Here is a 15,045-nt window from a genome sequence, read left to right on the forward strand (position 1 = left end):
AATCTTTAAAAAAAAAAAAAAAAAGATACTTAAGCTTAGGCTTAGTTTTAAGCCTTTATTTGAGAGGAAGATGCTATGATTTTGGAAAATATTATTTACCAATCATCAAATCTTACCTGAGGATTCCAACCTGGATCTAATTTCTTAACTACCGCAATATACTCCCGCATTGCTTGACTGGGGCTTGAATCACCAAGTGCTTTCCATGCTTCCCTACAGTAAAGAATATCCAAAATGATGTATCATTATCTATGGAAGTAACATAAATGACATATTCCTTTTTAGTATTAAAAACTGGCATGCAAATGTCCACAATAGCCAAACTATGGAAAGAACCTAGATGTCCATCAACAGATGAATGGATAAAGAAGATGTGAGATATATGTATGTATATATATACACATATATACATACACAACAGAATACTATGCAGCCATCAAAAGAAATAAAATCTTGCCATTTATGACAACGTGGATGGAACTAGAAGGTATTATGCTGAGCGAAATAAATCAATCAGAGAAAGACAATTACCATATGATCTCCCTGATACAAGGAAGTTGAGAGGCAACGTGGGGGGTCTGGGGAGGTAGGAAAGGAATAAATGAAACAAGATGGGATCGGGAGGGAGATAAACCATAAGAGACTCTTAATCTCACAAAACAAACTGAGGGTTGCCAGGGGTGAGAGGGTAGAGAGAGGGTGGTGGGGTTATGGACACTGGGGAAGGTATGTGCTATGGTGAATGCTGTGAAGTGTGTAAACCTGGCGATTCACAGATTTGTACCCCTGGGACTAATAGTACATTATATGTTATTAAAAAAATTGAAAAATCCAAAAAGCAAAAACTGGCATGCACATTTTAAGGATGTGAGATATAGACAGAAGAAGCCATAGATGAGTAGCTCTTTTTTTGCATTCACAATGGCCTATACCAACACACATTACACTCCACAACCTAAGGAGACTTTTTAGACATTTTTTTCCCTAATCACCCTCCCCCATGAAATTTTATAACACAGATATGTTGCATATTGAATGAATTTTAGAAGACCACAAACAACTGTAATATCCAAGATTTTATAACTCCCCCAAACCCACCTTTCATCCCTACTGATCTACAAACCAATAAAAGTAGTTTCTACCTTCTACAGTATTTTGGTAACATGGGAACGAATCACACAAATCAATATCCCTTGGGAAAATACTTTGAACTTCGAATTTAAGCTGGGAGAAATATGCCTTCCCCTCTTTTTGTTCTCTCAAGTCCCACACAGGGACTTCAAAAAGTGAGGGGTGTTAAGGACAGAGGTAAGAATTCTAATTAGTAAGAAGGTAGGGACTACTCTGCAGGATAAATATCAAGAGTAATATTCTAGTCCTGTGCCCCTTCGGAGTCATCCTTTTCTTCTTTTTTCTGCAAGCTGCCTAGATAGGCTCCTTCTTGGTCTTGCCCTGCCAATTCTTTCTACTTTCACCCAGGAAGTAGATCCACTGATTCACTGTAAAATATAATTCAGTGCCAAGGTTTTTCACTACCTTCCTGCTCCCACAATGAATATAACATCTTTTTGAAATTTTCCAAGTTTATTTTTACTGATCCTCTTGAGAGTTACCTGTGTACATCCTAACATCTACACCTAAATATATCAGCATATATCAAATGGGAAATTTAACATTAATATTATTATATAAACATAGATGACCTTCATGTTTCCCTGATTTCCCACTAATGTCCTTTGTAGATTTCTTCTCCCAGACCAGGAGCCAATCAAGATTCACACATAGCGTTGAGTTTTGTGTATCTTTAGCCTTTTTTGTCTTCCATGATACTGATATTTTTTAAGAGTCCACACCAGTTTTATAAGATATCTCTCAATTTGGATTTGTCTGACTGTTTCCTCACCTACAGGGTGTTCCTCCCCAAAAATGAATAATCATGATTAGAGTCAGGTTAAAGGTTTTGGCAAAAGCAATATACAAGTGAGAAAAAAAAAAAGCAATATACAAGTGAGAAGTCCTTCACAATGTACCCCATTGGCAGCACAGGACATCACTTTGTCCCACTCATCACCAAAGATAAGTTTAAGGACTTGGTAGAAGCAGTTTCTCCTGTCATCTTCCCTGTAATTAAAAAGTCAACTGAGGATCAGATTGTGTATATTCTCCTCAGTAGTTTTTCATCTAATGGTTTTAGCATCCCCTGATGATTCCTGAATCATTCCTGAATTATTATATATTATATATTATATATATATATTATATATTCCTGAATTATTATAGTGGTTGTAAAATCAAAACTTCAAAATTGCTAAGAAACAATGTTAAAACAGGCAAGCACAGTGGAAAAAGTAATGCTGAAGTTATGAAATTTCAGAAATTAAAACAAAACAAAACAAAACACAATAAAAGTTGCATCAGGTGTTCTCCACAACAGTAATAAAGTGTCAGAGACCTATTGGTTATCATCAGCAGAGAGCTCTGCCAGAACGGAACTCAAAGCACTGCTTCCTTCACCGAGAAGGTCCTACACACAAAAAAAGTCGGCTGAACTAAACATGGGCTTAATGACGTAACTGATTTACACTCAAGTTCAAAATGTGCATCTCTTTGCAGCTGGGTAGCAAACAGTTTGTAGACAGGCAACTTGTCAGGGGACTACACCTTGAGTAGCACTGCTTTAGAATGTAAAGTTAGAATCCATTTTTGGCGCTCTTCTCTTCAACCATATTTCATTTTTTTTTAAACCCCACCCTTTATACTTTTAATTCAGGGTTGATGCTTGCAAAGTTCTTCCTCCTATAACTAAGGGTCTCTATTATATACATTTTCTTTTTTTCACTTAGGGTAAGAGTAAATAAGACCAATTACCAATTGTCATGATGACGAACCTCTGAATTCGGAGTAAAAAAACTGGGAAGGGGATAATCTTTTTATGGATTCAGGAAAGAAGCAGGACTCAGAATCTCCCCTCCTCCCACCTTTCTTCCCAAGCAGTTATTATAAGCACTTCACTGTGGTGTGGGTGGGGCAAGGTACCGAAGAGCACAAGAGATAAGAAGATAAAATTGGGGCAGGGGAGAAGAATAATACTGGGTGGCTCAGTGGGTTAAGCCTCTGCCTTTGGCTCAGGTCATGATCTCAGAGTCCTGGGATCAAGCCCTGCATCAGGATCTCAGCTCAGCGGGGAGCATGCTTCCCCCTCTCTCTCTGCCTGCCTCTCTGCCTACTTGTGATCTCTCTCTGTCAAGTAAATAAATAAAATCTTAAAATATATATACATCCACACACATACGTACACATATGTATACACACAGAGACACAAAGAATAGTAACGGGATTGATCCTGTTCTTCTCCCTTCCCATCCTCCTATCCTTTCAAGATTCCTCCGCAGGGCAGAAGTGGTGATCCATTAGGGGCTGAATGACAGGACAGGAAGATCTCAAGCAATAGCTCCTACCATCACTCTCTAAGAAGCTAGTCATATGGAAGGAGTGTATGTCTGTCATGAACTATGTGTATACCAACATCATGGCATGAGAATCCTTTAGTAGACTTAGCTGAAAGCGGATTCTTTTAATCTCTCTCCCAACTGCACATTGTTAGCACAGTCTTCAGCAGAGAGATTAATATAAAAATAATTCTTTAATCTGCTCACTACTTTCTAATTCCTAAACACCTAAACCATTTCCAACAACCTTATTAGATTCCAAGAATTTCTTACCATTTTTGCTTTCCTTCAAAATCAAAGAAGCTTGGTTTAGGAGTATTGCAATTTCCAACTTTGACCTAATTGAAGGGAGGGGAAAAAATACATCAAGAACTTATTTTTCAAAGAACTGCCAGAGAAACTTTTTTTTTTTTCAAATTTATTATGTATACTCAGTAACTACAGGTTAGAAAATATTTGCATCTATATAGAATAACAAAACTTAACATTCTTTGCAAAAGCAAACAAAAGAACAAATTTTAAATACAAGCTGCTTTGACTTACTGTATAAAATCACTGTTTCTAATTCTGTGATACATAAAAAAATATGAGTGAAAACACTTGCACTCCTAAACTAGTAGGCAAATTATATATAAAAGGCAAATTATAAATATAAATTATGTAATCCTTATTACCAATTATCATATAAAAGAATTTTCAAACATGCAACAAACAAGCTTTAAAGTAGTTTATCAGAATTCATAATATTGTTTATTTAGCCTCATTCTAATTACACTATCAGCATTTTACCTCTCCCAAATTCCAGGAAAATGCATACTCTTAGTAAAGTATCCTATTATGAAACTAATTGACATAAATATTGATGCTGACAGCATTGCAAAAAACTTTCAAGGGTTTTTCAACAATATAAATTCTATCTACTCCACAATAATCTTCTCTTGTTTGTCAATACTTATTTGTAACCCTCAAATAACATTTGTAGTGAAGCTATATATTTTCATTGTGAGTAAACATAAATGAAATTCACATAAGTGCAGAATTCACTATACAGCCCCCGATTCCCAATGCCAAAAATAATCTCTTTCTGATAAACTCACAGCATTTACTCCTATACCTCTGACAGCACTTTCCACTTTTACCGGGTGTTACAAGGTTTTTTGTAAAGTCTCTTCTTTCTATCAGAACACAGCCTCTAGGAAATCATTCTTAACTCACTCACTGCACCTTATATAGTGCCTATCCTACAGTAGAAATGTTTTTTGAATGTGGAATGAATATGTTAGGCATATGTTCAACCAAATACTTACTTTTCCTAATACCACAATCCAAGCCCCATCTACTTCTCAGAGACCCACTCGCCATCTACTCATTTCATACACTTGAATTTTGCTAAAATCAAACTGATGATCTACTTGCTAACTAGACTGATCTACACACTGCTTTAAGGATTTTCGCCCTGAGTTTCACTTCTGTTACCGTCCTCGCCTGAAATGCCCTTTCCTCTTCCTTCAGCTTTTCACACCTTTCAGTCTCACTCAAGGTTCAGACTGTAAAAATCCTTTCAGTCTATAATGATCTCATCCATCTCTGAATTCATTACAAGTATCATCTCCATCAACTGCTTAGCAATTAATCACATGGCCCTCTGATGAATATTAAAATGTTCACTTATACAGGAGCAGCCCTATTATAAGGGGACCAAGGGAAGAAACAGTGAAAGAGCAGAAATTGCATTTCTTGATCACCATAAACCAAAAGCTTCATATATGCTATGGCAAATGAGCCACACAACAATACTCTCAGGTCTGCCATTCCAAACTTATTTTACAAATGAGTAGAGAGAACCTGAGGAGGGTTGCCTGAGCTCACACATTAGCATATCCCGAATTAATAGTCAGGATGTGAATTTAGGACTATCTGACTCCAAAGCCCAATATTCCTTTTCCATAGTACTGTTTTACATGCCACATTGAATCTAGGCTTCAGTTCTGGCATCTCCAAAATCACTTCAATTACTAGACTGCTAGAAAAATGAAAGAAAGGGTGCCTGGGTGGTTGTCAGTTAAGCATCTGCTTTTGGCTCAGGTCATGATCTCAGGGTCCTGGGACTGAGCACCATGTTGGGTTCCTGGCTCATCAGGGAGTCTGTTTCTCCCTCTGCCTCTCCCTGCCCCCTTGTGCTCTCGCTCTTTCTCTCTCAAATAAATAAAATCTTTAAAAAGAAGGAAAGGGGTGCCTGGGTGGCTCAGTGGGTTAAAGCCTCTGCCCTCGGCTCAGGTCATGATCCCAGGGTTCTGGGATCGAGCCCTGAGTCGGGCTCTCTGCTCTGCGGGGAGCCTGCTTCCTCCTTTCTCACTCTCTGCCTGCCTCTCTGACTACTTGTGATCTTTCTCTCTCTGTCAAATAAATAAAATCTTAAAAAAAAAATAAAATTTAAAAAAATTAAAAAATAATAAAAAGAAAGATAAAACCATGATACATCATAAAAACAGCAGTCGTTACTATTTTTGTTTTTTATCCAGACACCAGCCAGTGGCAGAAACAAATACCAATACCTATTCTCCATTTCTCCTACAGTAATGGAAGTCTCAGCGAGACACACGGTCCTCCAGCTAAACTTTATATGTGCCTATGCAACTTCCGCCGAGGTTCAGGGGACTGGATATGTGTGAAGGTGGTATAAACATCTTCCTTAAAAAGAAAAGGGGGGGGGAACGCCTGGGTGGCTCGGTTGGTTAAGCCACTGCCTTTGGCTCAGGTCATGATTCCAAGGTCCTGGGATCGAGTCCCACATCGGGCTCCTTGCTCGGCGGGGAGCCTGCTTCTCTCGCTGCCTCTGCCTGCCTCTCTGCCTGCTTGTGTGTACTCTCTCTCTCTATCTCTGGCAAATAAATAAAATCTTTAAAAAAGAAAAAAAAAGAAAAGGGGGGTACGTGGGTGGCTAAGTTATGTGTCTGCCTTCAACTCAGGTCATGATCCCAGAGTCCCAGGATCAAACCCCACGTGGGGCTCCCTGCTCAGTGGGGAGTCTACTTCTCCCTCTGCCATTCACCCTGCTTGTGCTCTCTCTTGCTCTCATATTAATAAATAAAATCTTTTTTTAAAAAGGGGGGAGGATTGGAGGACTTGTATTTCCCTTTCCCTGAGCCCTGACTAGCACATGCATGCAGTGATGATCAGCCATCTCTGGGCACGCAAAGAGGATCCGAAGGGAACAGTTCTCAAACTTTCTGGTCTCATGATCCCTTTACATTCTTAAAAAATGAGGACCCCCAAGGAGCTTTGTTTATGTGGATTATATCTATCAGTATGTACCATATTAAAAATTAAAAGACATTTTAAAATATGTATTAACTCATTTAAAAATAATAAACTCGGGCAACCCTCTCAGTCCCCTCCCTCTTCCGGAGCTTTGTACTATCGCTCAATAAAGTTCACTACCGCTCAATAAAAAGTAAAATAAAAACAATAACTCATCAAGTTAATATAAGTAACAATTTTATAAAAATAAATGTATATTCTAAAGCACAAAAAACTTAGTGAGAAAAGTGACATTGCTGTACACTCTCCAGATCTCTTTAATGTCTGCCTTAACAGAAGGCAGTTATATTCTAATATCTACTTCTGTATTGAATCTATTGCAATATGTTGCTTTGGTTGAAGTATATGAAGAAAATGCTCACACAGACGTGCTATTACAAAAGAAAGAGGTATTTTAGTAGCCTTTTCAGATAACTGTGGATAGTCTTCTCTGATACCACAAGTGGCAGTTTAACACTGGATGCAATATGGACTCTGATGTCATATGAGTTTTTCCTACTGCTACACTAAAATCCATTGGTCTGACTTGCAATGTGAATGGCTCTTTTACTCAGACATAATCTGTAACATTCCACACAACATTTGGAAAATAGGGTTCACTGAGTTATGCATTCCTCCCAAATGTTGACACAAGAGCTGAAGTTTACAATCATTAAAATCACCACCAATCTCATCAAAAAAGTTCTTAAATATTAGGCAGCTGTCAGGTTCATGTGACAGACACAGATTTTCCAAACCTCTCATTTTCACTTGAAGGCTCAAATGTGACCACTGGAAACAAGTACTGTCAGCTGTTTCCTTAAAGGAAAGATCTCTTATATAGGCTCACTTCATTCACTTTGAGGAGACCATCTGCCAAATACTCAAATTTGAATAAGCATAGTTAATCTGTGAGTTGTTTTATTAAGGAAAAATTATGTTTCATGAAAAATGTGGATAGCTCAGTTTGCAACTCAAAAATTACACAAGTGCTTGTCCTCAGTAGAGCCAACATAACTCAGTGTGGATAACGGCCTGGTGTGCACTCCCCATTTCATCACACACAATATTAAAAAGACTTGTACTCAAGAGTTAATATTTAGTAGAAATAGGTCATTTTTACCACTTTATCAAAGACATTTTTAAGTTAAATTTTTTTTTTTTTACTCTGAGTATAAGGTGGTGAAATATATGACGACTAGTAGTTTGCTTGCCGCTGTCTGGATTCATGCTGATGCATCAGCAGTTTTATCAAAGAGAAAAAAGGCAAATACTGTCCCAGTATTATTATGTCTAGTATTATAATTTGATCTTATAGATCTCCTAAGGAAGTCTCAGGGATTCTCAGGGATCTCTAGACCACAGTTTGAGAACTGCTGCCTTTGGGGAATGGCCAAACTACAGGACAGAAAAAGACCGAGCCCCGGGATGATCTCATGAAGCAGAATCACTGGACCGGCCTTAGGTCACCTACCTCCAGACCATTATATGTGATGAAAATAAAAGCTCAGCAGCTGACCCTGTATTCTAACTGACACAGAAGCTTCTGCATTCCCAAATTCAAACAATAGTTCTGGATCAGCAAAGACTGGATAAATACAACTACAGGACTTTAGGACATGATGAGTAATAGTTTCCAAATCATAAGCTATAAAGCAGAGTTCTAAAATGTGCCACTTTAACAAAACACTTAAACCCTGTTCTGATATATATATGATATAGCCAACGCCCTTCAAACAGAATGTTTTAGCAAAGAGGGCTAATGGCAAATGCCAGTGAATCATGTGTGGCCAGGTTAAAGTAGGAGAACATATTGGGTATCCTTGCTGTGCTGGTGCTGAAAGCTCCTGTAAAATGAAGCTAACCGGGGTTTGAAATGTTCATTGTCCTAGAGTTTTCACAGGTGTCAAATAGTTATCTTTTGCTGGGAAAGTGTAGGTTAATGCAGAGGACCAAAAAACTGTTCACGGGTGTGATGTTTTTGAAACCTCACTAAAAGATGATTTTGGAGCCATAGGCTTATCGGAGACTGAAAGAGCTATGATGTTAGGTAAATTTAGGGCTCTGCCTAAGAAAAGAAAGTCCACAGCTCACCTTATTTTTATTATCTTCCTGGGGACAACTTTATTTCATTCAGCCTCCAAAATACAGTGCTACTCTGAATACAAAATGTGATTGTTTCATGAGAAATTCTGGTCTACCATGCATCAATTATATTGGAATTTCAACCTTATCATCCTCTCAAAGATGCTATTTTTTAAATTTTTATTTATGTATTTGACAGAGAGAGAGCGCAAGTACAAGCAGGGGGAGCGGCAGAAGGAGAAGGAGAAGCAGGATCCCCACTATGCAGGAAGCCTAATGCAGGGCTCGATCCCAGGACCCTGGGATCATGACTCAAGCTGAAGGCAGATGTTTAATGGACTAAGCCACCCAGGTGCCCCAAAGACGCTATTTTTAACACTATCTCAGAATTCTTCTTCTTCTTCTTCTTTTTTTTTTTTTTTTAAGATTTTATTTATTTGTCAGAGAGAGAGAGGAAGCGAGAGCGAGCACAGGCAGACAGAATGGCAGGCAGAGGCAGAGGGAGAAGCAGGCTCCCTGCCGAGCAAGGAGCCCGATATGGGACTCGAACCCAGTACGCTGGGATCATGACCTGAGACGAAGGCAGCTGCTTAACCAATTGAGCCACCCAGGCGTCCCTCAGAATTCTTCTAAAAATAAAATATCGAGGGGTGCATGGGTGGCTCAATGGGTTAAGCCTCTGCCTTCGGCTCCAGTCATGATCTCAGGGTCCTGGGATCGAGCCCCATATCGGGCCCTGTGCTCGGCAGGGAGCCTGTTTCCCCCTCTCTCTGCCTGCCTCTCTGACTGCTTGTGATCTCTGTCAAACGAATAAATAAAATCTTTTTTAAAAAAATAAATAAATAAAATATTGAGGAGGGCCTGGACGGCTCAATCAGTTAAGTATCCAACTCAGTTTCAGCTCAGGTCATGATGAGGGTCAGTGAGGCCATGAGATGGAGCCCCGCCTTAGGCTCCACACCGGGCATAGAGCCTGATTAGGATTCTCTCTCACTCTCAAAAAAAAAGAAAAAGAAAAAGAAAAAATTAGAAGAGATTGATAAAAATTGTGTCCCAATATCTTATCTAAGTAAGCATAATCTTATTCAGTTACAACAAAGAATTTTATTTCCAGATACAGACTATTTCTAAATACCTTAACGAGTTCTTGAAAGGATGAGGGACATACCTCTTCCAGAATATCTGGATGAAGTGAGGCCTCATGAGACAGAATGGTTACCAGTTGACAGTGAATAGAGTTCACTGATAACTCAGAAATCAGATATTAATAATGATGACACTATTATCAGTAAGTAAAATTATGTCCTCGAAAGAAAAAGAATGTTCTCGAGGGAATTTGGGAGACAAACGGTCTAGTGCTGCCCAGAGAATTATTACTCAGACATGTTAAAGGTCCTAGCACAATGTTCAATAAACTCTTGTTAAATAACTGAAAGTTTCATTTTAATGTTATGGGGACGGGATAAATAACCAAAGAGAAAAAAAGATATCCAGAACTTCTGCAAGAAAGCAAATTCCAAGGCCAATTTAGGGGCAGTTTTCATTCAACACTGTAATTTGTACCCTATATATCTATAGCTATGTCTCTCAAGTCACTTTAACCAGTATTCATAACTGAAATTCATCAGTCTTCAAGAGAAGGTTCATCTCTATTCAGTATATTCAGTTGAAGAATACAGAGGGACCCTACAACTTTTTTTTTTTTTTTTTTAAAGAATTCAGGAGGAGGGGCGCCTGGGTGGCTCAGTGGGTCAAGCCTCTGCCTTCAGCTCAGGTTGTGATCCCAGGATCCTGGGATCGAGCCCCACATCAGGCTCTCTGCTCCGTGGGGAGCCTCCTTCTCCCCCCCACACCCCCGCCTGCCTCTCTGCCTACCTGTGATCTCTCTCTGTCAAATAAATAAAATCTTAAAAAAAAAAAAAAAAAAAAAAGAATACAGGAGGAAACAGATACCAAGAAGCAAAAGAAAGGTTAAAATTTTTTGGTAAAATAAAATGGGCTATTCCCCAGAACATCTTTGTTTCCAGTGTTCCAAAGAGCTGGAGTTTTCCTAAAATGTTATTTAACCCTTGTTAGCAATTTTTCACGTGTTTAAATCTAGACTCCTCAAGAAACTTTCCAAGACTCTCGAAGGCAAATACCATGATGCTTTTTCTTCTTTCCACTCGCAGCAGGCATAACACCCAAGTGTTTTGCACAGAAAAGATGTTATACAATACTGGTATATTAAAATAAAGCAATTATTTCTCCTTCTGGTACCTTCGACTCTTTGAATGATAAATTAAACATGTCTTAAATGACATTACGATTATGAAATTCAGAGCTTTAGAGTCAGGAGTTACAATCTAGTTCCAGTTCTGACTGATGTGTCTGTATGACCCTAGGAAGTCATCTACTCTCTTTGGGTTTCCCTTTTCTTTCCAGCCAAAGAAGGGGATTATTTCACCTGGTGTTTACTAGCTCTAAGCAGCATCTTTATAATAGCATCTAACAGTCAGAAGCCCATCCAATCAAAACATAAGTCTAACATATTTAGGATTTTAAAAATACAATGACAAAATTATAATACCTTATTTTGCATTGCATCACCTTTTTAATTTCTTTTTAATTTTTTTTTAATTTTTTCTTTTTAATTCTCCCAGATCTCACAATTTTCTTTAACATTACTTCCATATGACCATATTACTTCCATAATTACCTCCATATGACCCTTCAGCAAGACTGAATGAAAAACCCTATTTTATCATCCTCATTTTGTAAAGGTTCTGAAGCTGGTAAAACCATAAGTGCAAGGTCACTGTGCAAGTCAAAGAAGACATGGAAAGCTGTCATTCGGTGTCCAGCCAAATATCACTTCCAGGATAGCAGACAGGCCCTTTGCATATTCAGGATTCTAATTCTTAGCAGATGATTATACACACACACACACACAGGCAAACTTCATTGCATCTAGCCATCAACCAAGCACGGTAACTATTCCATTCTGGAGGACACAGAAGGTCTCCTGCCGCTCTCCCGCATCCACCCCTTCCCCAGGATTTTACCTGCTTGTACCTGGCATACAGGTACAAGAGCTGCTCCCTGCTGGCCACCTGCACCAGGCCTTGGAGGTGCGCCGCAGCCTTCTCAAAGAGCTCTGTCAGACTCCCGGACGCCTCGGTCTCGGGACTCTGGAGGGATTCCACATCACCGGAGTCGTCCCCCGAGCTCAGCTCTCCGCCGCTGTCGCCCGTGGTAGCCCCCGCGGGCAGGAATGGCGAGGCCATGTGTCCTCGCTCGGCCCGTCCCTCTTGTGTCCGCTCAGTGCTCCTCGGAGCGAGGGTACCGCCGGCTCCCGGGCCTGGCCCACCAATCTCGATCGGGAGCCCGACCTCGAGTCGGACCCAAGCTCACTTACTCCGCGCGGCCTCGCGTAACTGTGCCTCCCTCCCACCTCTCTCCCGGGCGCGCAGGGCACCCGCGGCGGCTCGCCCCCGGCCGAGCCGGTCTCCTCCGCCTGCCTCTGGCTAACAGAGCGCTCGGGCCCGACCCAGGTTCCTCCACCCGCGAGGCGGTGGGTCGGGGGTCGGTCCTCGGGGATGCGCAGCCGAGAGATCCGGAAGGGAGAGCGGCTGGCGGCGCTGGCGGCCGGGGCGGGACGGGGAGGGGGCGGTGTGCGCGCGGGGCGGGGCGGAGGCGGCGTGCTCGCGGGGCGGGCGGGGCGGGGCGGGGCGGGGCGAGGCGAGGCGGCGTACGCGCCTGAGCACGCGTCCGAGCACGCGCACGGGGCGAGGCCGGGCGGAAGCTGCGCGGTGGGCGGGCGAGCGTGGGCGGCCGTACGTGGGGCGCCCTCCTCTAGGAGAACCCGCGGGGTCCCTTTAGGGAGATGTCGCACGGAGAAACTGTACTCAGTCGTTGGGATGTCCACGAATCGTTTCGCTGGAATTACCAATCCCTAAGTCTGGAACTTGTTCTCGGAATAGGTCTTCGGGGCGGGAAAGGAGGCGGTGGGTTTGGTAGTGTAGCGGTAGGAGCGGAGTCGCGGGAAACACCGAGCTGAGGACGAAGGTTCCGCCTGCGCCCCCTCCGCGGATGCTGTGTCCGCGGCGCCCCCAGACTGGCCCCGGATCCCTGCTCCAGAGCTTGGCTTTAACTTGAGTGATGGGTGAACGTTTGGGAGGTGGGGCCTGCACCGCCCGAGCCCTGTGATTGGTCGAGCCGCTTCAGCCCGGGTCTGGCTTTGGGCGCCTGTGGAGCCCGCACGTCCGGGCTGTGCGGGGCCGCCCCCGGGCCCCCGGCCGTTAGCGCGACTCTCCTCTGGCAGGGCCGCTGCCACTGTGTGTTGAAGACACAAGTGAGGCCGAAAAGTCTGACACAGTTCTGTCCGAACGGAACTTACACAAAACTACCCGAGAACTGCGGCGCGATTGTGACCATTAACTTTCACGTAGCGATGATCATGTCCCGGGTGGTGTAGACAAAATACACGGTGTTCATTTAGTCCTCAAAGCAGAGTAACGAGCACCATCAGATGGGTGCAAAGAAAGTGTTCTCAGAAGCGGTTCCTGACCCTGTGGGGTTAGACCTGTCTCCGGGTGGACAGGGGAGAGAAGAAAGGCGAGAAGGGTCAAAGTGTGGGTCAGGATTCAAGAAACCTTCTTTGAGATTCTAGGATGTCATGGGTCATGGGATGGAGCCCCGAGTTGGCCTCTCGGCTTAGCAGGCTCATCAGGGAGCCTGCGTCCCCCTTCCCCACCATGACCCTGCTTGTGCTTTCTCGCACTATCTCCCTTTCTCTCTCAAATAAATTTTTTTTTTAAATTATACTTTTCTGTATGTACATTATACTTGGATGAAAGGATTAAAAACAACACACGAAAAAGAAAAACAAGAAGAGCCCCCCGACATTGGGAAGCTGGCCTGGCACTCACAGCTAAGCCATATTATTGTCCCGTTAGAAATAATCTCAGGAAATCCCAACCTCGGACAAGGTCGTTGTAAAACCATGATAAGACAAGACAAGGCAAATCACTTCATGAATTTGTCTAAACACAGACAAAAACAAGATCACTCTGGCCTACAAAATACTAAACACCCTTTCTCTTGGCCAAAATGAATGGTTACTACTTCTTTACAAATTACAACTTTATTCTCCTATTAGTCTTCTCTCCCTATAGATAAGATTTATTGAGATGCCCAGTCATGGAATTGCTCTGGCTTTCTGACTGCAACCAATTGAAAACAGATCCCTGCTACCTTAGACTCTCCCTCAAGCACCAAGCACCAAGCACCAACCGAAGCCCAAATCCTGTAACAGGCCTCTCTGAACGCCTTCTTACTGAGGAAGCCCATAGTTCCATGTGGTATGTATTTTTCCTTGCTGCAACAAGAATTAAATACAACTGAGTTGACTACAGCTGACTTCTTGGAGGTCTCTAGCTGAAGGGGTTAATACTTGAGAAGGTTTGATTTCTCCAAGATTCTATCAAAACTCCAAAACTACCAGGATATGGCAACTTTGAGAGAATAAATCTTTTACAAGGGGTGTTTCCGTTCAAGCATTTCTTGGGTACTGTAGGGAACTGGATATGTTTTTCTGAATCTCAAGAAAAAAAATCAGCCAAGATATCAGGAAGAGAGGAGAAAATATTAGAATGAAAGTATAACAATCAGTATTAAAGATTAACAACGAATATGGAGAGGTTACTGATTCAAAGGGATACACTGACAAGTCAAAAGCAAGACTGGGAATGCTAACACCTGGACTCCAAAGTGAGGCAGGGAAGGAGCAGTCAGGAGAAAATTGTTAAGAACTAATCAGTCTTGCTGGTGGTGGTTGCCTCGGTGTACATGTGCTCGTGGCCCCACGTGCTGCTAACCATGAATCATTCTTGCAAGTAAATAAATAGTAGGGGCGCCTGGGTGGCTCAGTGGGTTAAAGCCTTTGCCTTCGGCTTGGGTCATGAACCGCATCACATCTGGCTCTCTGCTCCGCAGGGAGCCTGCTTCCTCCTCTCTCTCTGCCTTCCTCTCTGCCTACTTCTGATCTCTGTCTGTCAAATAAATAAAATATTTTTAAAAAATGAATAAATAGTAATAAGATTATATGCATAGTACACTTTACACAAATTCTACAAGTGATATTCTGAGAAATAAGTTTTGGAGGCAGAGTAAGTCCTTAAACTGGCAATTTCTTTAAGTGATTCTAAGTAATGCTGCTGACTTTGCTAAG

The 15,045-nt window shown here is 41.9% G+C and overlaps 1 protein-coding gene across 6 annotated transcripts in view; it reads right to left on the reverse strand.

Moving 5' to 3' along the window:
* ACBD6 (acyl-CoA binding domain containing 6) overlaps window positions 1-13,583 on the reverse strand; it is a 209,131-nt gene extending 195,548 nt beyond the window's left edge. For 4 of the 6 annotated variants that reach the window (XR_014303662.1, XM_082701760.1, XM_082701761.1 and 1 more), the window contains exons 1-3: window positions 11,879-12,490; window positions 3,723-3,787; window positions 117-213 (exon numbers count right to left, since the gene is read on the reverse strand). Coding sequence is in view for 4 of the 6 variants with exons in the window: in XM_082701760.1 (XP_082557886.1) it covers window positions 117-213; window positions 3,723-3,787; window positions 11,879-12,100 (384 nt within the window). In the remaining 2 variants the exon portion in view is untranslated. Of the gene's footprint in view, window positions 1-116; window positions 214-3,722; window positions 3,788-11,878 lie in introns of all 6 variants that reach the window. The other 2 variants (XR_014303661.1, XM_082701758.1) reach the window with 2 other exon arrangements.
* Window positions 13,584-15,045: the final 1,462 nt, after the last annotated feature.

This window comes from Mustela nivalis, assembly GCF_964662115.1.
Source record: "Mustela nivalis genome assembly, chromosome: 16".
In the NCBI taxonomy this organism is placed as follows: Eukaryota; Metazoa; Chordata; class Mammalia; order Carnivora; family Mustelidae; genus Mustela; species Mustela nivalis.